Source organism: Notechis scutatus, chromosome 4 (assembly GCF_049901735.1).
Source record: "Notechis scutatus isolate UNSWTSFEM ecotype Mainland chromosome 4, rNotScu1.2, whole genome shotgun sequence".
Taxonomy (NCBI): Eukaryota; Metazoa; Chordata; class Lepidosauria; order Squamata; family Elapidae; genus Notechis; species Notechis scutatus.
This window is the reverse complement of record NC_142012.1, coordinates 38,653,034-38,676,659: the sequence shown is the minus strand read 5'-3', so window position 1 is coordinate 38,676,659 and position 23,626 is coordinate 38,653,034. Positions and strand designations below refer to the sequence as shown.

At 36.5% G+C, this 23,626-nt stretch overlaps 1 protein-coding gene across 3 annotated transcripts in view; it reads right to left on the bottom strand.

The window, feature by feature from the left end:
- Window positions 1-23,280, bottom strand: part of PRDM5 (PR/SET domain 5) — a 72,809-nt gene extending 49,529 nt beyond the window's left edge. For all 3 annotated transcript variants that reach the window (XM_087963182.1, XM_026667064.2, XM_087963181.1), the window contains exons 1-7: window positions 23,030-23,280; window positions 20,485-20,568; window positions 12,181-12,303; window positions 8,387-8,582; window positions 7,082-7,256; window positions 5,965-6,057; window positions 5,576-5,697 (exon numbers count right to left, since the gene is read on the bottom strand). In XM_087963182.1, the coding sequence (XP_087819308.1) occupies window positions 5,576-5,697; window positions 5,965-6,057; window positions 7,082-7,256; window positions 8,387-8,582; window positions 12,181-12,303; window positions 20,485-20,568; window positions 23,030-23,122 (886 nt within the window). In that variant the 5' untranslated portion in view covers window positions 23,123-23,280. The remainder of the gene's footprint in view (window positions 1-5,575; window positions 5,698-5,964; window positions 6,058-7,081; window positions 7,257-8,386; window positions 8,583-12,180; window positions 12,304-20,484; window positions 20,569-23,029) is intronic.
- Between the last annotated feature and the right edge of the window lie 346 nt (window positions 23,281-23,626).

The following is a 23,626-nucleotide window of genomic DNA, read 5'->3' as shown; positions in this document are numbered from 1 at the left end:
GCAGGGTCTGACCAAAGTAGAATAGATGGAACTACTATAGCAGAAACATGGTTTTTTTTTAAAAGAGTACTATAAATATAATGCCTTTAATGCATAATTTTAATTCAATTTAAAGTTATATATATCTTCTTTTGACAACATCACACTGCTGGCTTATAATCAGTTTGTAAGTAAGTATCCTTATCTTATACTTGTGTATTTTATTTTTATTTCCCAAGTGGGTTTTGTACTTTTTTTAACTTAAATTTCATACTGTTATTTTTAATTGCTTCTCATATCAACAAAATTTTGAATTTGACTCCTATCCTCTGCAGATTTAAATCATTTACACATTTGACAAGCTCTCCTTCTACCTCTTTATTAAAATGTTAATGAAAATACACAATTTTGGTACCCAACTTGTCTCACTCCAATTTAATGAACTATCAGTGAGCAATCTGAGTGTAGTACTCTAAGTTTAGTTTAGTTTAGATTAAGTTCAGTTCAGTATTAATATTAGTATTAGTATTGGCATTGGTATGGTATTGTATTAGTATAGTAATTGTATTAGTATAGTACAGTGCTATTAGAATTGCAATGTTTTCAGTGAACTTGCAGATCAATCTCTTTTTTATTTACACTAGAATATTTATAAGTATCAATATCAGGTAATCAGTTTGTAAATTGTTTAACTTTTCCCTTCCCATTTTTGGAGCTGGGAAGAATATTTTCTTGCTTCTAGCTATCTGGCATTTATCAAATCCTCTAGTTCTTGAAGATTTCTCAAACATCAGGTATAAGGGACTGACCAGTCCAGTGTTTCCCAATCACAATATTGTGTACCAACCTCATCAATTTTATGTGTGGATTTTCAGTTTGCTACCTAAATAATTGAAGTAGTCCTGAATATTTAGATTCATTTTGACCATGTTTCCCTCAGTCTGAAATTTTAATCTTGCCTCAACATTTGCTGATAGAACAGATTTAGAAAAGACTGAGCAGGAGCTGAGTATCTGTTATTCAGCTTATCGTGAACTTAACTGTAGACACTTCTTTTCATCACAATCTTTGCTATCCTGGACAAAATCTAAACTTTCACTTATTGGACATTAGTTTTTCAGTTCAAGACTGCATGGACATACACCTTTTTGACATGATCTTCTTTCTATTTTCCTAATGTGTTCCTTTTTGTTTTCAGTTCTGGAATTCCCACTATGCTTTCTAAATAAGCATAAAGCATTCTCTTGTGAGAGTCCATTTTTGTTCCTTACTAGAATTGTTGTAATTTGTGATTTTAAGATCTATTTATCTGCAAACTTCCATCAAATTGAAGCTCCTTTTCCCATTAGCTTCTCATATCATTTATTCAATTTATTTTGCTACACTGATACATTACCAGACTGAAAACAGGAGTTGACATTATTAATGAGTAGAGTACATCACAGAATTGACCTAGATCAGTTAGATATTGCAGGAAAGATGCTTCTCCCTTCTGTGAAGCAAAAATGCTATTCTGGGTTGGCCATTCCTTTGAAAAGAAGATTCAGACCCTCTGTTGATTTTGAGGAAATTACAAAAATTAACTATTTCAGAGGGTATTCTCTTGATTTAATGCATTGCACCATTTCTATTTTTGTTTGTTTTCTTAGGATTTTAGGAAGATATTTTATGAGATTTTAATTGTGTTATATTGTCTACCTAGTAGCTGCTTGAGTGAAACAGGGTACATACTTAATAAATAACACAAAGGCCAAGTTTTTTATATCCAATTTTCTGAAGTCTGTAATATGTTTAACTATGTTTATTTTTAGTCTCCCTTTAAATTTGTAACTCCAGCATTACATAACTTGATATATTCCCTGATATTTCTATTACCCTTAGTTATTCGACTAGGGATTTAATCAGTTATCTGTTATTGTTAATCATTTTTCTAATCTTGCAAGAGAAAGCTGTTGGCAAGACAAGTCAGGAGTTCCTAGAAGGATGAAGTTTGGCAGTCTGTCATGTAGACATGATGGGATAATTAAAGTATCTATCACTACTGCTTTATGCCACTTTACAATATGTGCAGTTTGCTTTTGGAATATATCATCCACATCTCCTAGTAAAGGAGATAATATTAGACACCAAGAACATACTCATTTTATTAGTTCTTATTTAATCCAAATACTATATATTGCCTTGCCAAGTTTATTCATATGGATTTCTGAGCAAGAATTTATACTCTTAGTATACAGTGCAACTCTTTTCATTCATTTATAGTTACTCTTGAGCATACGGTAATCTTCAATTGCTACCTTCCAGTAATGAGAATCATCCCACAATGTCTTCCCAATTCTATGAAATCTGACCTCAAGTTCATCTTGTTTCTTTCTTATACAGTATGCATAATACAGTATTCAAATTCCTTCTAACTTTTTCTTTAGGTTGCTTCAAAAGCCTACTCTTTCTACAGGGTACAAGTCTTTGCCTGAATTTATAACAGAGCTCAAATTAAAATCCTTCTAATCAAACTTGCCATGCTTTGGCAGAATGATTTTCAACTACTTTTGGACATTTTAATAGGCCTTGTGAGATACAACATGTAATATTTCAAGGAAGATGATCTTGATGGAAATATGCATGACACAGGCATAAGGGACTGAAACATTTCAACAACGACATATCTTTGGAAAGCAGTTCAAACATTTCCTTCATTCACTACTGTCTGTATAAGGAAGAGAAATACAGCAAAATCAGACTTGCAAGATTCTTTTTAAAAGTAATTTTATTAAAAATGACACAATGATAAAAATACAAATTTTAAAAAAAGTTCAGAAAAAATAGAAAGAAAAATAGTAAAGAAAAATATTAAATTACTTTCCCCTTCATCACAATATAAATAATTTTAGTAAGTTATCACTTTTTCTTAAAATACAACAAGTGATCTCTTCTTCTGTAGAGACGCAGAGAATCTTAAAATTATCTTCTAGGTCCATTGTTCAAAAATATATTTCAATATATCCATTGTTAAAAAGTATTTTGCTACTTTCTGTATTTTTAAGTAGTTTGAATATTCTTCTCTTTTAATTGTAATTTCTAGTTCCTTGCAGTTTCCTCTAGTGTACAACCTTCAAAGTCCCCTCCTGTGGTTTTTTTTTTAAGTACTCAAAATAAAAAGATTTCCTCGGGGGAAGGGTTCTTTAATTCCAAAATGAATTTTGAAATCCATCTAGATCCTTAGTTGATTTGCAACTTTATAAAATCAAAGTTCTGACCACCCTTTTGTTATTTATTTAAAAAATACTTATATTTAAACTTCTTTTGCTAAGGAAGAAAGCTCACCCAGTATTTTCAGGCTTGTTGATCCAAAGTTTCTCATAATTGAAAAGCAGATAAAAAGCAATTTGCAAAAGTGATTATGAAAAGAAGTATGTGAACCCAATGTCCTTTTGAAGGTGCTAACCATAGTTTGAGTCAGATGTTATTCCCTCTTCTCCCACAGCTCTAAACCCATCAGAGTCTGTCCTGTGGTCTCTTTGCAAATTGCAACTGTCTGGAACACTTGTGGGCAATCTCCTGTCCTCTCCTTTTCCAGAGTAGAATTATGAGTAGCCAGTTCTTCATTTTGCCATTGTCTAAAGGTGGAGCCATCTTCAGTTTATCATTTTTTGTCTGGAAGATTGCAAGATTCTGGTATTACAGCCAATCTCCATAAAAGCAATTTTCGTCTTCTTGTGGAATTGATTCCCTAGTCTGTTCTACTTAATAGGACTGACATGTTTTGCACCAGCAGACCATCATTTAGATACATCTGATCTAACACATTTCTCAGTTTTCCAGAGTCTGGAAAAAGTAATAGAAGTTTGAAAAATATTACAAGGGCACAACATTTGCATATTTTTTTCATCCAGAAAATGGGAGACAACTCTCCACTCCACCAACAGGTAGCTAACAGGAGGATTGGAAAACCTCCATTTTAATAAAATTAAGGGATATATAAATATAAATAAATGTATTTGTCAAGATTGCTGTACCCAAAATGACTTGTTTTCCCTTAAAAACTGATTTTATCAGAGAATCTAGTTTTCTTGGTTGTATTTGTTGACAGAGACTATGGTATTTGAAATCAAATATCTACAAATATCTACATCTTTTGCTTAGCTAGTTACTGACTTCCAATATTACTTTCATTCTGACCTCTTCTTCTGATTGTAGGAACAGATAATGCTACCATCTGAGCCCCCATGTTCCTATACACAGGAAAGGACATTTTTCATTGGACAATAAATTTCAGACATTCTTCTGTTATGTTCTTGATCCTTGCTTTCAGATAGCAGTTTTTAATTCAATTTCTCCTCGTAGAAAACTAAAAACTATCATGACTTGTCTGTCTTCGGCATCTTTTAGAAACCTTCAATCACGCAGTCTTTTCCTTCTCCAAAGTACACAGAGCCTATTTCAACCATGTAATCAATTTCTAGCTGTTTATTCACAGGGCTTTTCCAATATTTCTGTATCTTTTTGAGTATGGATAGATGATTTTACTGTTCAATTTGTTGCTGAGCCCTTTCTCATGAACTGAAATATCGCCATTTGCTGCTCCTATCCTTTATGTTTGTTCAAGGATTGCTACACACTTATATATATTCCAGATTGTTTTGTATCAAGAAAACAAATGTGCCTATATCATAGACAAACTCCTGCTAATTCTCTCTGTCTGTTCATTCCATGAGCTTTTTCCCTGAAGTCAGGCTGCCTTACATACCTTATGATTTCTATTTATTCAGCAAGAGTCTGTTACCCAATCACTTCTAACGGATAATAATAAGATCTTCGCATCTGTATGCTTTTGTTACTTTAATCAGCCTAATTAATGCAGTTTATAATGTTGCAAGCTTTGCTCCTTTTTCTGCAATGTTCCAACACATATAGAAAAGAAGTAGGTTTTACACTGACAATATATTCATAAATGAAACATATGTACTGGGGAAAATATTCCCATCTGAAACTTGCACATGACTAATTGATAAAGGCACTGTATATGTTTTGTCAGGTTCTTTAAAAACAATTTCAAAATGTGAACACTAAAATTATCTGACTTGTATATTCAGTAATAAATTAGCTGTATACTTTTGGGGTATAAAAACAACACATGGTAATCATAAACAGACCCATATTTAAGTGGGGCAGTGTGAGCAACAACATACCTATTATTCTGAGCAGAAACCTTGCCACAGGTTTACCTTCCCCGAAACTTATCTTGGCAAATCCCAACCCTCCAATTTTCATTTTATAGATGATGGTGTTCATTTGGCCACATGGAGAGAGATGAACAAGCCTTGATATAAATGCTGGTGATGCTGCTTCAGTATCAGCAACAGCTCAGCCATCACAAGTGTATCCTTGAAGATGATGCCAACGACAACCGACTCTTATGGCTTTTTACAAAGACTAGTGTTCAGAATGATCTTCCTCTGAATTTGAACCTTGAACTGTAGCACCCACAATTTGTAAAAAAAAAAAAAATCCACAATCTTTCCTTAACTGCGTATTAATACATTCTAAAACTGGTGAAATTGCTCCTTAGTAACAACAATTCCAATATGTTATTTACCAGTGTGAACATTTTCCTTGTGCTTTTTCAAGGCATCCTTACTCTTGAACCTCTTCCCACAGCTGTCAGCCTTGCATACGAACCTAGCATCTCCTCGGCATGCTTCTTTGTGTTGTTCAAAACTGATGTCAGGTGATTGAAGAAGAGAAAAATAAGGCATCAAATAATCTACTCCTGGAAATGTAATCTTGAAAGGCATTTGAATGCACATGCTGGGCAGCAGACTTTTAGCCCACTTCATGCATAACTTACTGCATGTTGGGCCAAAAGCAGTTTCCATCTCACATAATTAAGTGTTCACAAGGCAACTATGAAATCTGAAAGCAAGCAAACATGCAAAGAGGAGTCAGCAGCAAGATGAGAGTAGTCCAGTAATTAAGACAGGGAACCTCAATTCTGAGCTGAAGGGTATGTTGCAAACAGAACACTGAAAACTTCTTGAATAATTTCCTGGATTCACATTTTCTGTGCACTGAAGGACACTGTTAGGAAAGAGAAAAGAAATCTCAAGTCAAACATTCAACTGTTTTTGCGATCTGTCTGATTTTGCTCACATATAAAGAAACACGTATCTATTCTGCATTTTACTTATACAAAAATTCTTACAGTAATTACATATATACAAAATTGAGTCGGTCACATGGGATGATTCAATTTATAACCAGCCTAGTTTACAACTATGATGGAAAGGCCCAATTACCACCCTAACATGAGGACTACCTGTCATATATTCGAAAATGCATATGGTCTTGATTTATTTGCTTACTCATGCAAAATATAACTGGTTTTTCACAATTAACAACAAATCCAGAAAACAAGTTTAAAACAACATAGTAATAATTTTTTAAAAGTAGTTGAAGTAAAAATTGTTAAAAAATAAAATACTAAAACTATAAACACTTTAGTTCCTATGATATACAATAACTTGTATTTTACAAAGATACCATCTCAGACTGAAAATAAAAGATATTTTTCCCTAAAAAAGTAAGGGATCCTGCCGTATGACTTGAATAATTTCCTGGAATTAATGTACAACACATAGGTTAGATTATTTATTTAAGATTTTTTCAAACAAACATTTTCAATATATTCCCAAATCCAAATTTTAAAATAACTTTAAATAATGTTTATAAAATGTCACTATCAATTTTTTATGCTTATTGTTTTTAATATGTATACTTATGAAAATATCTTTCTCACTCTGTTTATGACTGTGTGCACCTAACATCACAGCATAAACAATACTGGATAATATTACATTGGCTTAGATAAGTTTGATAAAGGAGCCATAAGCTTACAATGAAGTGATGCTGATCAAGCATGCTTTCATGATGTTATGTTTATACATAGTTTTTGTCCCATTCATATTATATGTTTATTATATATCTCCATGAAACATCTAACAAAGTTAAACACTAAATTTGGTGTAGTCCGTAAAACATTCACTGTCAAAAATACTTCTGTACGGTTTTATTGATTTTATGATTTCAAATGCCACAGACTTACTGCCTCTGTAAAGCTTGCTTAACTGGGAATTTCTTTCCACAATTCCTGCATTTGAATTCTTTTTCTTCACTAGGTTTTTGATGCAATGTCTGAAGGTGTTCAGCTAGTATTTCCTGGCTTGGAAAACTGGATTCACAGTTTGGACAAGTATGGTCCTCTTTACAGGGAAAACAATCTACATGGTAGAGAAAAAAACAGAAATTCCAGAAAGAAATTAGTTCTTTGTAAAAACATTGCAATAGGTTTTGTTCTAAGAGAAAGCTGTCCAACTTTTATGATGCAGAGATCAACATAGTGCCAAAGGCCAGACTGCAAACAAATGTGTAAACGTCATTCTGATAGCTCCCTATATCTTTCATAATTCGCTATTATATTTTATTAAGACTTACAACTGGATGACAATGTTGAGTATGCAAATACCTTAAAGTTCTAGAACAGGGGTGTCAAACCCGCAGGCCGCGGGCCGGATACATCAAGTGCTGGTCATGCCCACTCCCGGTTTAGTGAAGGGGGAAAGTCCCGATACGTCACGTGACGACACTAGAGGTGGTATTCAGCAGATTCTAACCAGTTCTGGAGAACCGGTATTGGAAATTTTGAGTAGTTCGGAGAACCGGCAAATATCATCTCTGACTGAAAATTTTACAGTATCCTTCCCCTGCCACACCCACCAAGCCATGCCCAAGAACTGGTAGTAAAAAAATTTGAATCCCACCACTGGACAATGCCATGATGACGTGAGTTTGATACCTCTGTTCTAGAAGTATCACTTTTGGATGGAAGAATATCATATTTATAATAACTTTTCTGTACAGAAATACATACATTCATACTCATCATACTATGTTATGCAAAGAGCAATGAAAAAGAAACATTTATCAAAATTAAAGTCACCTTAAGAAAAAAATAACAAAAATGGAATAAACAGAATTTGTTATCAGCCCCATACACTATACCTTTCTATGTCTTTCTGACTTTATAAATCATTCTTAATCCCACCATATTCATATACAAAGTCATATCTTAAGGTTTGTTCTTCATACTTCTCAACTCTTTCTTTTTTAGATTGTATCAACTCTATTCTAACACAATTCTCTTGCTTTCTTTTTCTTTTGACTTGAAATTTTTGCTTTGTGATTTGAATCTCACTCATTCTGCCTGTAGCCTAACCAGTTCAACATACATCTTTTGTACTGGTCACTCATTTTTGCATTCAGTTCACTTTCATTCAGTACCCATTCATTCTTCTCCTTATCAAGAGATGTTTTTAATTAGAAATGGATTTTTAAAATTATTCATTCATACCTTTTTCATTAGTTCGTTGAGATTCCTTATGAGTGCTGTTCTTGTTGTTGTTGCTATCCTCTTCTTCCTGGTTAATAATGGCTTCCTCTTCCTCTTCTTCCTCTACTTCTTCCATATCACTATCAAGATAACCAATCAACAGCTCGGTATCTGTTTCAATATCTTCAATAGCTAGATAGAAAATGTTTTCTCCTTCCTGTTGGGAGAAAAAAATATTTTAGAAATTCATTATTATTAAATCTATTTCTAAAATAACAAGTTTTTTGAGTCATCAAGAAACAATTCAAACTATTGAAATTAATCACAGTAGATCACAACCTACCGTGTTTCTCCAACAATACGGCCTCCACCAATAGGAAGGCCCAGCATGTTTTATCAGCATAAAATCAAATCAAGCCCCTCCCCCCAAATTAAGGCCTATATTAAACATGCGAAATGGGAGGGACTGGCGGGGGGGCTTGCCGTTAGGAAGTACTTTTGTTGCATACCCAGATATGGTGCTGCCTGCGTTGACTTTGGCGTTGATGGGACACTTCGTATCAGGAGACCTTCCTCCACCATTGCTTCCCTTCTCCCCTGCTGCCGCGGCATTTGGCGCAGCCAGCCAGGGCTCCTCCCTGCAACCGGAGCCCGGCGGAGACACTCGGCTTCAGGCACTCCTGTTGCCGCCTTCCCTTCGCCTTCAAAGGCAAAGCCAATTATTTTTAAAATGACACCCTACTACCAGTACGACAAAGCCTCCCCTGCCCGAGAGGGCAGCCCAACCCCACGTGGGGAGGCGAATCTCCCGGGGCCGCAGCGCAGGATCGGCCTACCTTGGGAGAAGTGCCAAGCCGCCATTGCTGCCTGGCGCTAGGCAGAGTGCGAAGAGCTTCACCTGGGGCACCCAGCGCAGCTGACAGGCGGGCCCTCCTGCCCGGCGACAGAGCTCTCGCCAAGGCAGCGAGCACCTCCCCGCTGGACCCTCTGCTCATCCTGTCAGTGCCGCACCAGAGCTGTGCGGGCTGGGCAGAGCTGGGAAAGCAAGCTGCGGGTGCGCGCCCGCTTGCCAAGCGAAAGAGCCGGGCTGACCCAAGCTTGGCTTCCTTCCCAAGTCCCTCTAGCCCGAACCCGAAGGGGCCACCGGGAGAGGCCGCCCGAGGCAGTGATAGCACCCACCCATCTGTGGACAGGTAGGCAAGGCGACAGCCTGCGCCACGTCCTCCTCCGAGCTGAGCCCTGCCAAGTCAGCGCCTCTGCCTGATGCCCGTTCCGCTGCATTTGGAGTTGCAGGCGCATTTGGAGATGTGTGGGGATGGAAACGGGCTGGGCGAGGGGTGGAAAGGACAGGCGGCTTTGCCAGCCAGGGAAGCAGTGCTGCCATCACCTCGCCTCCCTGTCTGTGAATGGGTGGGTGCTATCACTGCCTCGGGCGGCCTCTCCCGGTGGCCCCTTCGGGTTCGCACTGGAGGGACTTGGGAAGGAAGCCAAGCTCAGGTCGGCCTGGCTCTTTTGCTTGGCAGACGGGCGCACACCCGCAGCTCACTTTCCTGGCTCTGCCCAGCCCACACAGCTGTGGCGCAGCCCTGGCAGGATGAGTGGAGGGGAGGCGGGGAGGCGCTCGCTGCCTTGGTGAGAGCTCTGCTTCTGGGAAGGAGGGCCCACCTATCAACTGCGCTGGGCGCCCCAGGCGAAGCTCTTCGCGCTCTGCCCGGCGCCAGGCAGGGATGGCAGTTGGGCGCTTCTCCCGAGGTGGGCCGATCCTGCGCGCTGCAGCCCCTGGAGATTCGCCTCCCCATGTGGGGTTGGGCTGCCCTCTAGGGCAGGGGAGGCTTTGTTGTAGTAGGGCGTCATTTTTAAAATAATTGGCTTTACCTTCGAAGGCAAAGGGAAGGCGGCGACAGGAGCACCTGAAGCCGAGTGTCTCCGCCGGGCTCCGGTTGCAGGGAGGAGCCCTGGCTGGCCGCACGTGGCTGCGCCAAACGCCACAGTGTTGCTCTAAACGCCGTGGCAGCAAGGGAGAAGGGAAAGCAACGGTGGCAGAAGGTCTCCCGATACGAAGTGCCCCACCAACGCCAAAGTCAATGCAGGCAGCACCAGTGACTTACATTCCTAACAATGTTACAGAGTTTTCTGCTTGAGCAGGGGGTTGGACTAGAAGACCTCCAAGGACCCTTCTAACTCTGTTATTCTGTTATAACTTCAAGGTTTTGTCCATTGTTTGAACTTGGCACAATCACAGTCATTTTAATTAACCATATTTCTACCTTGGAAGTAATACATATATCATGAATCTTTCAAAGATAAAACATGACAGCAGAATTGCAATATGCTTATTATATAAATAATATAATTATGAAACTTAATATTCACAAAGTTTTCTTTAAAAATACAGTTTTATAATTATGTTTTATAATGCCATAGGGCAGAATCTGCTTCTTTTGGGGTTAATGTTTAATTTGATCGTTTTTTATTGATACATGAAAATGCAGTAATCCACCAAATAAATGAGTTTTATTATATAGAGAGATTTTAATTTAAAACACATCTCAATTTTGCCTATATAAATTGAATAAATTATTTTAAACTACAAAAAAAGAATTCCTTATGTGGTCCTTGTGGACTTGCTGTCCATCATCCCCCAACATCAAATCTATTTTTTCAATCTAAAAAAGGAATGCTCATATTCTAAAATTATAAAGAAAGTTGTTATTCTTAGAAAAGTACAGCCAAAATATTGTTTTAAATTTACTCAAGTTCCAGAAAAAGAGTAAGGCAAGCTGGAGGAATTGTTTGATAAATTATTGCTATGTGTGTAGACACTCTATGTCAGGGATGTCAAACTTGTGTCATCACGTGACATATCATGAGCTTTTTTCCCTTCACTAAACCGGGCGAGGACAGCATGTGACTTATATGGCCCGCGGGCCGCAAGTCTGACAGCCCTGCTCTATGTGATTATCATTTTGTAAATATGTAAATCACAGCCAGGACAGCCATCTTCATTAACTTATGACAGTTCTCAAATTTAAATTTGCTCATGGTCCAACATACTTGCAAACACACTTAATTACAAAAACAATTCAGAATAATATTTCCATATGCTCCTAATACAGCACTATTGACCTTGTTTTCAAAATAATTTTTCACGTTATTTATTTTGATATCTTTTGTCTGTGATCCTGTGGTTCTATTTTATATTTGGAATAACAGTATTTACAATAACAAAAAGACACCAAAAGGAAACTATAGTGAGAGGTGCAAGGAACGCCTCCTGTATTAGTTTTGGAAGCAAGGGAAACACAAATAAAAATCTGTTTTGCATATCATGTCCTGCATTTTGAATATTTGTGCTCAAAAATATTGTCCTATCATGGCTTCTGATTCCCCCCCCACACACACCGCTACCGAGGAAATTTATTTATATGAAACTGTATCCTATACTGATGGGACAGAAATGTATAACACAAAAAATGTTACTAGGATCCAATTCACAAAATCTGTGGTCCCTAAAGATATTATTCAATTCCAAATACTATGATTCTCAGCCAGCATTCAAGATTCACCAGGAATGATTGAGATATGGTCCTACACAATCAATACAGCTACCACTAGTTACCTACCACTTTGCTAAGACTTCAGCAGTTTATGGCTACCATCCTACAGTCATTTATTAGACCATAAACTATACTATATAATGAGAAGACATTTTACGGTCACCATCCAACAGTCACTTATTAGACAATAAACTACACCATATAATGAGTACACATGAAAGACTGAATTGGAAATCTAAAAGAACTGGATAAATTTACCTGGATAGCTGCCAGATTCTTTTGTTCTTGAGATGGTGCTTCATGTACAAAACGCAACCAGTTGGAATGCCTTGGATTGCTAGCATCCAGAACATAAAGCACTTCACCTTTATTTCCACGAACCTGAAAAGGTAATAAAATATGAGCAAAGCTAAAGCTTTGAAAAACTGAAAAAGATATAAAGCTAACACTACAAAAATGATTTCCCGTCCCAAGATCTCATTTTATTATTCTCTAATAAAAGTAAATCTCTGGTTGGACTCAATGTATCATGTGAAAATTTGATTTATTAAATAAATTAAAATAATTGAGTTCAAATATCATTCTAAACCATAAACAATGTTTAACAATCCACAAAGCTGCATTTATACGAAAGGCTGGCCCAAAAATTCAAAGTAGGGATTAGAGACTGTCAGAGCTAGATTTACTACAGAGACTGACAGTGGGGTGTTCTGTTGCTACGAAAATGAGCAAAATTTGCAGGAGTGGCAATTTGCCCAATGTCAAATATAAGTTGAGAAAAGGAAAACACATCTGGGCTTCTAATAGCACTTACAGTTCCTCATATTCCCCTTCATTTGCCTTTCAAAACCAACATCTTATTGTTCTTCACAGCATGTGGATACCTCATTTTTCCAGCTCCTGCTTGAAAATTTATACCTTTTATGATTTTATATTACAAAGTAAAAAATTGAGTTTTTTTAAAGGGCCTCTAAAGAGGAAAATTTATACTTTAATAATATTAAATGGCATGTTATATTAATACACAAGCTTTGATGTATTTTCATTTGGATCTACTACCTTACATTTTTCTTGGGAAAGTTAAGAATCAGAAATGATATGGCAATGAAATATATTGCATATGATCTTAAATATCATTCTTCCTTAGCATGAATATTCAAATTACTCAGAAAAAAAAAAAAGAGAATTAAAGCTACATTTTCTAATATACGGCATTTTTTTCACAAATGGGAATGAGCATATGTTAGGAAAAGTTAGTGTTTTGTATCTTTGTAAGATTTAATACATCCTATGAACTGATGTGCAAAGGGTTATGTGAACAGTGTAGCATTCAAGAAATAGTTATGTAATGTAAGATGGGAACATTCGGGAAAGCATTGCCTGAATAACATAACTTGCTAAGCAATTATTTGCTTAATCACACTTAATTTCTTTTTTATTAATAAGACTTTTTTTAAAAAAATTAAACTCTTAAAAGTCTGATGGGACCAAAATTACGGTATCAGTAATTGTCACAGTGGGTAGATATTTAATTCTCAAGTGATTGGTACATATATTAACTTTCTGATTAGAAAGTTTCTAGAGCTCAAAAAATTCAGATAACTTCTAAATGGTAGCAAAGTTGTAGAGCATAGCATCCTTCCTGCCATTCTAGTGGTCATGCAGGTTTTTGTACTCCAGATCCGACCCAACTTGGAATTTTAGTACACTTCAATTGTTTTCAACTTTAACACTTTCCGCCAGAATGGTCACAATGTTGGGACTGTGAAATACAATAAACACTATAGATTTGAGAATGCTATTTCAATGATGATGTCCAAAATAAACAGCCTAAAATGATCCTTTTTTAAGGTGGGGGAAGAGAAAGAGCCAACTCTTGAAGTTTAGGAGGCATGAAGTCTCCACAACCTACTAATCTTTTTATAAAGAAGAATTTGTTCCCTAAAGAAGTAACTATAGAAATGCAACTTACGGGACCAATATAGAACTGTGGTTAGAAGGGAATGCCCCATACACTTTATTTTAGATACATTTGACTTTGGGCAGACAAGCAAAGTGAGTGTTAATTCCGATATGAATATGGATGAAATTAAAACTATCACATTTCAAAAAGACTGACATTTCCACAACAGCATAGGTTATGCTCTGTTTTCAACATGAATGATTTGAAAGCCTAAAGGGACTGCTTGAGTACACAAAATTGAACATTATATTAAGCAGACAAGTAATGAAATCATTGAAATTTGGAACCTTCTATTGGAAAATACTATGACCATAATCCAGTGTAAAGCAAGATTGCTTAAAACACCATGAACTTAGCAGGAAGTTGGATATCTTACAATTTCTTAGTTTTCTTGATAGATCATTACTATTCTATTTATGCAGATGTACTATGAAGCAAAAACTATACAAAATCATTACCATTTTCATTTACAACTTCACAAAACTAGGACTCATATGCATTTTATCTTATTACTATTATATATAAATTGCATAACTATCATTTTTAAATGCAAATCAATCTGATTTATTCTTTGACATATATATCTGATTTATTCTTTCCTATATATAGATTTGTCTTTTCATTTCTCAAATATAAGCAGCCTCTCTAATAAATGTACTATTACTGTTGTTTGCATAATATTCTCACTAGCATATTTTTTCTACATATTTGTTACACAGAGTTTTTTTTGATAAAAACGAAAGAAAAATCTTGCTGTTGCTATAGAATTAAAGTCACTCTCAATAGAATTAGTGCTGAAACTTCAGTTCATCTGTGTTAATAAGAAATAAGGAGAATATACAGTAATACAAAAATAACTTTAAAAGTATGAAGTTAGACTGATACTACTTTGTTCCACATTTAACATCAATCTCTGCTTTGCAACCAAGCTATCTTCTTTAAAAAGAAAAAGCTCTTCTAGTTGATTTGTTGCACTTTCTAACCATTTATTTGGGTGATTTTCCTCCAGATTGTCTTCAGTATGCCAAACTGTTAATTTTTTAAAGCCTGCTGGCATACATATGATATAATGGCCAGGCTCAAAATTCTTCTGAAGAAGTTACATTTATCAAACAATATAAACATCATCTTTGAAGTTATTTGTTTCAAAATGGAACACACACAATTCAGGTTTTGAGTATCAGAAATATTATTTGCAGTGGTGGAAAAGAACTGTAAAGATCTTTAAAAGCATGTTTCTCAACATGGTTCTGGTAACTTGCTTAAAAATTCTCCTTCTTGTGGCTGTAAAATGAAATCACATTTTATTTGACTAAAGATATTACACAGTGGAATGTATTTTCTTATGCTACTTGACACAGGGATATGGATTGAAGTCAAATACTTTGCAGTCAGTCAAGAAAAATGTCAGCACAACAATGAGGATAAACAGATGGCTTCCTCTCCTGCACTCAGTAAACACATTGCTTGCAATTCTGAAAAGCGTTTGTTACTTTGTTATTAAATAAAAACTGCAAGAAACCATATAAACAGCAACAAAAAATATATTCCGTGACTAGATTGTAATTTAATTTTGAAGCATAACATAAAAAGCCTTGTACTACTCAACATTAGCCTTGCGTAGATCTTGAAACCGATGGGATAGAAAATTGTATTCACTTCAACAAACTTTAGACAGAAGAAGTGATTTAAGGATCAGAAACCCATGTAAAGATAAACAATTAAAAGGTTTTTATTTTGCTGACATCCTAATAAAGGCTAAAATTCACTGCTGGTTCTATACATTTATGAAGGAGTTCTTCCATGAACCATAACCAAACTTAACACTATAAGAGGGATGCAATTAACTTAACTTACTGTGATTAGTTATTAGCATCTCCCAAACATATATTCAACATTAAATACTAAGAGTCTTATCTTGGATTAATCTATCTGGAATAATTTTTTCCATAAGAACACAATTCTTATGCATTATACAGTATAAAGCAGGGGTGTCAAACTGGATTTCTTCAAGGGACGGATCAGCATTGCAGTTGTCCTCTGCAGGCTGGTGGCGGGGGAAGGGCGGTGGCAGAGGGGACAAGACAGATGCCTCCTGCCGACCAAAATGGGGCACAGGGGACCTGCGTGCACCTCCCCTGCACCTCATTTTCACCATCCATGGCCTCCTACAGCACTCTGACAGCCAAAAATGGGACACATGACCCATTTTCGGCACATTTTTGGCATGTTTTTTGGCACATTTTCAGCCATCAGAGTGCTGCACGAGGCCATGGAGAGTGAAAACAAGGCGCAGGGGGCCACACTAGGCCCATTTTAGCCACCAGAAGTACCACAACCTGGTCCCTTGATATTTCCAGGAGGTCCATGGCCTCTCATGGGCCAGATTTAAGCACTCCATAGGTCAGATCCAGCCCACAGGCCTTGAGTTTGACACCCCTGGTACAGAGCTTCAGATGTGATATCTTAAAGGCAGTTGGGAAGGAGGAGTATGAATATAGCACCTATCTATGAAAAGCTGAACTTGAAACTAGTTGTCACTCCAAAGAATCTTAAATAGACATGTTTAAATTCAGCATAAAAAAGCCTATTCTAGTTGTATATAATTGTACAAAGTAATAGGAAGCTAACCTGAATCTTCTGCTAGAACCAAAATCTTGTCTTAAAGGTTCCCAAATTGATGTCAAATAAATATTTTAAAAGAAATTTGCCAGTGAACAGGTTCCATTTGTATGATCATACTCCCAGATTAATGTTTTTTTTTCTATGAGATGAATCTCACTGTTGTATCTCTGCTTATTACTGGATGCTTTGAGTCCCACTGGCATTCAATCAGAAAATGCAAATTAGGTCATATGAATCTGTTAAAGAGATTAATTGGAATGGCAAAGAAACAGAAGTCTTATAATTCACAAATGATAAACATGATTAAATATGTCTATTATAAAACAACATGCGTACAAGAAATTCATGCATTTGTATGCCAATATTTTTAAAAGAGTCTGAAAATTTAGGGTGTTGAATTTGAGCAAGATTTTTATTTTAACCACTACCACAACCCACATATAAAAGTTCTTGACAGGAATAACAAACATAAAAATATTAAAATATAGCTATTAAAGTAAAATCTATTGCGAGAAGCATGATGTATGGATTTGCAGAAATATCCATTACTATGCTGACAAATAGTTTTACTGATATTACAAGAACATTTTCTATGATAGGCTTTTCAGAGATTACAACCATAATCTCTTTGTCACAGGAAAAAAAAGCCAAATGTCCCTCTATTTTTTAAAAGAGGCAATAATTGTTAGGCTGGCACTTGAAAGAGAATTGTACTTTGTCTGTATTTATTTAGTTGGTTTACAAATATAAAATGCCATGACAAATGTGAAAGCCTCACAATACTTTCACAAAAGGGTCAGGTTTTTAAAAATATGGAGCTCACAGTTATGTGGAAAATACCATGGAGGGCACTCATTCCCTGAGTATTATTAAGGCCCAATTCATGCATCATACACTGACAAAGAGTACTTATACTAAAGCTGGTTTCCATAAAATGTCGTGATACATCATGTGATGACAACATGACATTGCAAGTTTGACATCCCTGCTTTAGAGCATCTGTGCTATAGATCAACATTTCCCTAATATCAGATATGCTATTCAAATCTAGTTTGAAAAAAATTAAGTTTAAATTTACTTATTTAAATGCTTGCCTACTTTTATTCTTGTATTTGCACATATCTAATCAAATATAGAAACATGTTTTCAATGTGGCTAAATTAATAGTAAATATTGTAGAAACAAATGCCAACTTGGCAAACAGAAGTTGCCTTCATACTTTCTGCAGAGACTATCTATATAAACTGGACAGCTGCTTTCTACTTTACATACTCCTAGCAATAAACTTGAAACTGACAGCATGACTAGTACCTTACAACTCTTCTATTCAAATCATCACATTTAAACATAAGCTGCTTAGTATCAAGCATTCAAAAAGTCATCACAGCCAGCATGCAGCAATCTCGGCATGATCACAAAATTAGGTCAGGAGAAAGAAAAGTTAAAATATTGTGCCAAAAGTCATAAAATCCAAGGTTATGGTTTGTTGAATAAATGCACTACACATCCTTATCACACAATACCCAATTTACAGCATGCAAAAATTATTCTGCTTCTAGTTCTCAACACAATCCATGGTTTTTAGCAAAATAAAAGTATTTAAATAATGAAGAACAATGAAATATGAGGAGCAATATACTTATGAGAGTAAATAATCAAAATGATTAATTAAGCAATAGCACTTAGACTTATATACACTTCATAGTGCTTTACAACCCTCTCTAAGCGTTTTACAGCAGCATAATAATTTTGGGTCCTCATTTTCCCACCTCGGAAGGATGGAAGGCTGCGTCAACCTTGAGCCTGATGGGATTTGAACTGCCAAATTGCAGGCAGCAGAAGTAACTTGCAGTACTGCATTCTAACCACTGCACCACCAAGGCTCATTAATAATTAAGACAATTTTTGTCAGCTAATGTGCTTGATTTTGTCTATTTCAAGAACATGTTACAACAAGGATCTAATGATACTGGAGCACACCACGTCCCCTGAGGGCTGAAAGATTGCATTATCCTTTTCCAGCTTTGAGATGTTACTAATGAAACACTGGGGTAGTTGTTCAAAAATAAGAGATGAAGTTTCCAAATATCTTCTTGTATCTTCTAAGTCTAAAGCAATTTATGCAAATGAAAAGAAAGAATTTAGAATTTCAGAATTACAACAGCCCCAAACTATTAATTGTATGGACAGAATATAAAAGGTAAAGATTTCTCCTGTCTGACTCTAGGGGGCGGTGCTCATCTCCGTTTCTTAGCTGAGCAATGTCCAAAGACATTTCTGTGATCATGTGGCCAGCATCATTATATGCCAAAGTGCACAGAACACTGCTACCTTCCCACCAAAGTGATACCTATTTATCTGCTAGGTGGGCAGAACTGGGTAAGTACAGTCAACCATTAAACAGACTAAGCCCATGCTTAGGGTATCAGGCCCAAAGGAGGCACCATCAAAACTTTTATGTAGCCTAAGCTTGGCTTTGTTTGTACAAGTATGTACGAAGGAGCGGGGCACCAAAATTTGTCAGTGCTTAGGGCACCAGTGAGCCTTAATCCACCACTGGGTAAGTAACTGGAGCTCACCCATCAACTCAGAAGCGTTAACTGCTGCGCCATCGTGCCTTTGGACAATGTATTAATCTCTTCAATTTTTTTAAATAAATAAATTACAGCCAATGACAAAGAAATCAAATTGTTACTTGTCAGCTACATAGATATTATAAATTTTGGTAACCTATTTTCAACGTTCAAGAAATGTTCATACTGATTCATAATATATGACAGTTTATAGTAATAAAGGAAGCTGTCAATAGCTAAAATATGTGAGTTAAAATATGTTGGAACATATTTCATGTATGAACGCTAGGTAACCTGTCAGTATGAACTTAATGCAAGCAATTTTTTAGCTACTGCTGGCTGGTTCAAATCTATTTATTCCAGACAACAAATAATTTGGCAATATACCCTCCAAAAGTCACTTCCCCTCTATTCCTTTATGTTTAATACACAAGATTGTTTGGTAAATTGTCTATCTTTCCATAATCTCATCTCTTGTTTACAACCTAATGCAAATTTTCTACAGGCTTGTTTGCATCCTTTCTTAGTCCTCAACAGGATTAAGTTTTCTCTGAATTTATTTTTACTAGTTCAGGAATAAAATGCTATGAACATTTGTTCTTTCCAGTGATTGCCTTCATCCTTCGTGGAACTGGTTATTACATTTATATAGGAAATTGGGAAGATGTGTCAATTATACATTGAAATGAAATTTAATTATATTTCTTTTCCATTTTTTTCAGATAAAATTATGTTGAAAAGTATTGATGATGCGTTAACACTAAGAAATGTTAAAGAACAGTAGAACATGTGGAATTTATATGCTATGACTTTCTGAGAAATTCTCAAGCACTTTAGCAAATCACAACCTTAATCTTAAAACAACTACTTGCACAAGCACCTCCTTATGCTAAATTATCATAGCTCTATATTTTTATGACTTCATCATTTTCTATGAATGAATGAATGAATGAATGAATGAACACTAAATAAACAAGCACATAAATTGTATGGTATTTACAAGTTGTTAGTCTTAGTGAACACACCAGCATCTTTATAGTTGCTCAGCTACCTTTTTCAGCATAGACATTTGAGAATTAAACATCTGCCACAACTCTTAAGTTCTTATCTTCTACATCATAAATTGTTTTAGCAACATAAACATTAAATGCATAAATCAGTCATGCACAAACATGGTTTGTTAAACTATAGCTTATATTAAAATAATGCAAATTTATGCATGAGTGCATATTCACCTGTCCTTACTGGTGTTGACAAAATGTAAACTATCAGTACCATATTAGGGGGAAAAATGAAGCATCAGAAATTGCATGCCTCCTAATAACCCCAAAACAACTGCTGCTCTAATCTTTAATAAATAAAAAGAAATTTTAGAAAATTTCATAGACAAGAAATTTTTACCTCCCACATTAGCCTGCAGTCTGTGTTTTCATCCAATTCCTGTGGCATTCGCTTTTCTCCTGCAAATGGTCCAAACTTTTCACCCTAGCAACAGTAACAAAATTGGCATCTTTTGTTTACAAAAAACTACTATTAATTGCTTAAATCAAACTGTATGTTAAAATTTACAATACAAGCAAAAATAGCAAAAATATTTGTATGTCTGTCTTCTGCTGCTCAATTTTCAGCTATGAAAGTAAGGGTGAATTCATAAAGTCAGTTCAATATAATGATTAAGGTACTAGGCTATAAACCAGAAAATTGAGAGATCTACTCACATCTTAGATATAAAAGCTACCTAGGTGAGTTTGGGCCAGGAAGGAGTATTATGAATGTTTACCACCTTGAGTTACTTGTAATGAAGACAGGATAAAAATACAACAATGCCAAGTCCTTGGAAAGGACTTGATAAGCGGTGGACAGAAATTCTGGATCCAGTCTAAACATTTAGTTGACTGTGCAACAAACCAGCTGAAGAAACATTGCACAGACTGACTACAAACAATGGCATGGCAAAGAAGCAACAATGATGCATTGGAAGGTTTGCAAGGAATATCATTTGCCTGCAAGCAAGAACTGGTGGAACAATAAAATGGGGAAAGTAAGAGAAAATGAAGAAGGTAAAGTGCTCTGCAATTTTAAAATGCAAACAGATAAGCACCTGCCACATAATACCACAAACTTAAAACTATTGATAAGAAAGATTTTTAAAAATCTGGATAGTGAGCATGGCAGGCCTTGGAGACAGCAGGACAGTAGAGAAAGAACTGAAAAAGATAGCAAAATACAAAGACCAACAAATAGACACAGAAGGACTATGAAAAAAGAAAGCAAAGATAGTGTCAATAACAATAGGCGCCTTGAGTGCAATCCCAAAATATCCACTTGAACACCATCTAACAATGACAAATTCACCATCAGTCAACTGCAATGAAACCATTGGACCAGCTTACATCCTGTGACAATATCTGTAACAACATCAAACATCCACATTTGCCTAATCTAAGTCCTTGGGTAGGATTTGATAGGCAGACAAAAATGCCATCTGTCTGACCATGCAAGGAACCATAAAAATAAATAATAATATTGGAAACACAATGCAAAGAAAGAGGGAATAACCCATCCTCTAAAGATCCAAAGCAAATGAAATCACTCTCCGCAAAACTTCCACTTGAGCTAATATTAAGAGATATGCTGCACAGTATCTGATGCTGTGTTTCAGCTTTGATGAAATTGTTAAAATTTTCTTTTCACAATCAGGCTAAATGGCACATCTGAAGTGTAGCAGAAGCCTAGAGAAGCAGAATTACTAAGGCCTCTCTGCCAATATTGTCCATCTTAGTTGGCAATGATTTTTTTAACAATTACTACATGACTATAATGATCAAGTGAATAACAGAGGCTCATATTGGATCATGATTGATTGCCCTCAACTGACTCTGGCCTTGGCATATGACAATCTTCCATAGCTTCAAAGCCCCAAATATGCCAAATGTAACTTCCAAAATTCCCACCTGAAAGCTATACCAACTAGGAATTCTAGAAACTAAAGTGCTAATACTTCTGGACTGCCAAAAGCACCAGTATACAGTAGATACTGGTACCACCACTATATAGACTCTTGTATTATTCCCAATAAAGTGGCAATGTACATTAACATAATACATTAACATAATCTAATCAAAGTAATGTAACTTAATGTAAATGTTGTTACAAACAAAAGGAGAAGGGAGTCTGCAGTTGCAGTTCTCTTAAACTGGCATCTACTGTTCCTCATATATGTAAGTTTATGATTTTAAGAAATAGGAATTGTGAATTAAAAATTAGTTTGATCAAGGAATGCAAGGTCGTGCAGTAAGGGAAACAGGAATCAGGAAGCAACTTTCTGAATCTTTTCCATGAAGAAGATCATTTGGCTCCAAATTTCTATCGGTTCCGAGTACATAGAACAAGGATCCCTTTGCAATGAAAGTGAACATATGATCCATATTTGATTTTTTTTTCCGTAACATTCCTGCTCCACACTAAATCTAAACTCCCTGGAAATTGTTTCAAAATTATAGAATTATTATGCTGCTATCTTACTGCTCCGTGACCCCCTTTATTTTTGGTCCATCAATAATAGTCCTTTTTTAAAAAAATAAAAATAAAAAAAGGTGAAGAACAAGAAGAGAGCAGGAAACCGTTCTGTTTCAGTTTCAGAAAGCGAAACATCCGCACTTACTACTGAGAAGCAGACGCAAGTGGCGTGAGAAATGAGGAAAAGCGAAGGGGTTGGGACTACAAGAATTTAAAGCTGCAGGCAGAAGCAGGGAGGCAGGCTGGAATACGTGGCAGGCGTTCCCAGAATACAGGGAACTAGAACCGGGGCTGGGCGGGGGGTGGGGCGCTTGAAAAAGATTTTTAAAAGTAAAGGTTGCCTGCCGCCCACCCCGCCAGCCTCGCTTGCGCCTTACCGCCTCCGCGCGTCCCTCATCTTAATGGGGCAAGAACAAAGATCACCCACCTTTTTCACTCTCCGGGCCGTAAAGAGCCCCATCCCGTCTTGAATTTTAGATGACTTCAGGGCGAACCTGTCCGGCACGTACATGCCCAGCATTCTGCCCTACCTTGAAAGGAAGAAGGGATTGTAACCTCCTCCCGCTGTGGGCTAATCGAGAGGCATTGCAATGGCAAAGGCAAAGGGGGATAGAGGGGACACCATGAAGGAGCGCTTGCTGCTAGAATAACCCCCCCCCCCAGCTTCCCCCGCCTCCTGGAAAGTAAGGGCGGCGCCGTTCATCTGCCACAGTTCGGGTAAAGCTCCGCTCTGATTGGCCGAAAGTTGGTTGAGATCTAAGTTGAGGAGAGTGGGGGTCTAAGATTCCATTAAGCAGCAAAGGCAGAGGATTCCGGATCGCTAGTGAGAAACCGAGTGGGCAAGTTAGGAACGGTTCTTTGTTTCTACCTAAGGGCGACGGGCTCTACGATGCTGGCTAAATATTGCAAGACCTAAGTGTAAAGGAAGGGATTAGATTTAATTCGGCTACTTATTGCCTTTCGCATTTAGGCTGCTGTTTAGAGTTTAATTTGTTTGGTCCCAGAGGCAGAAGTGAATTTACTA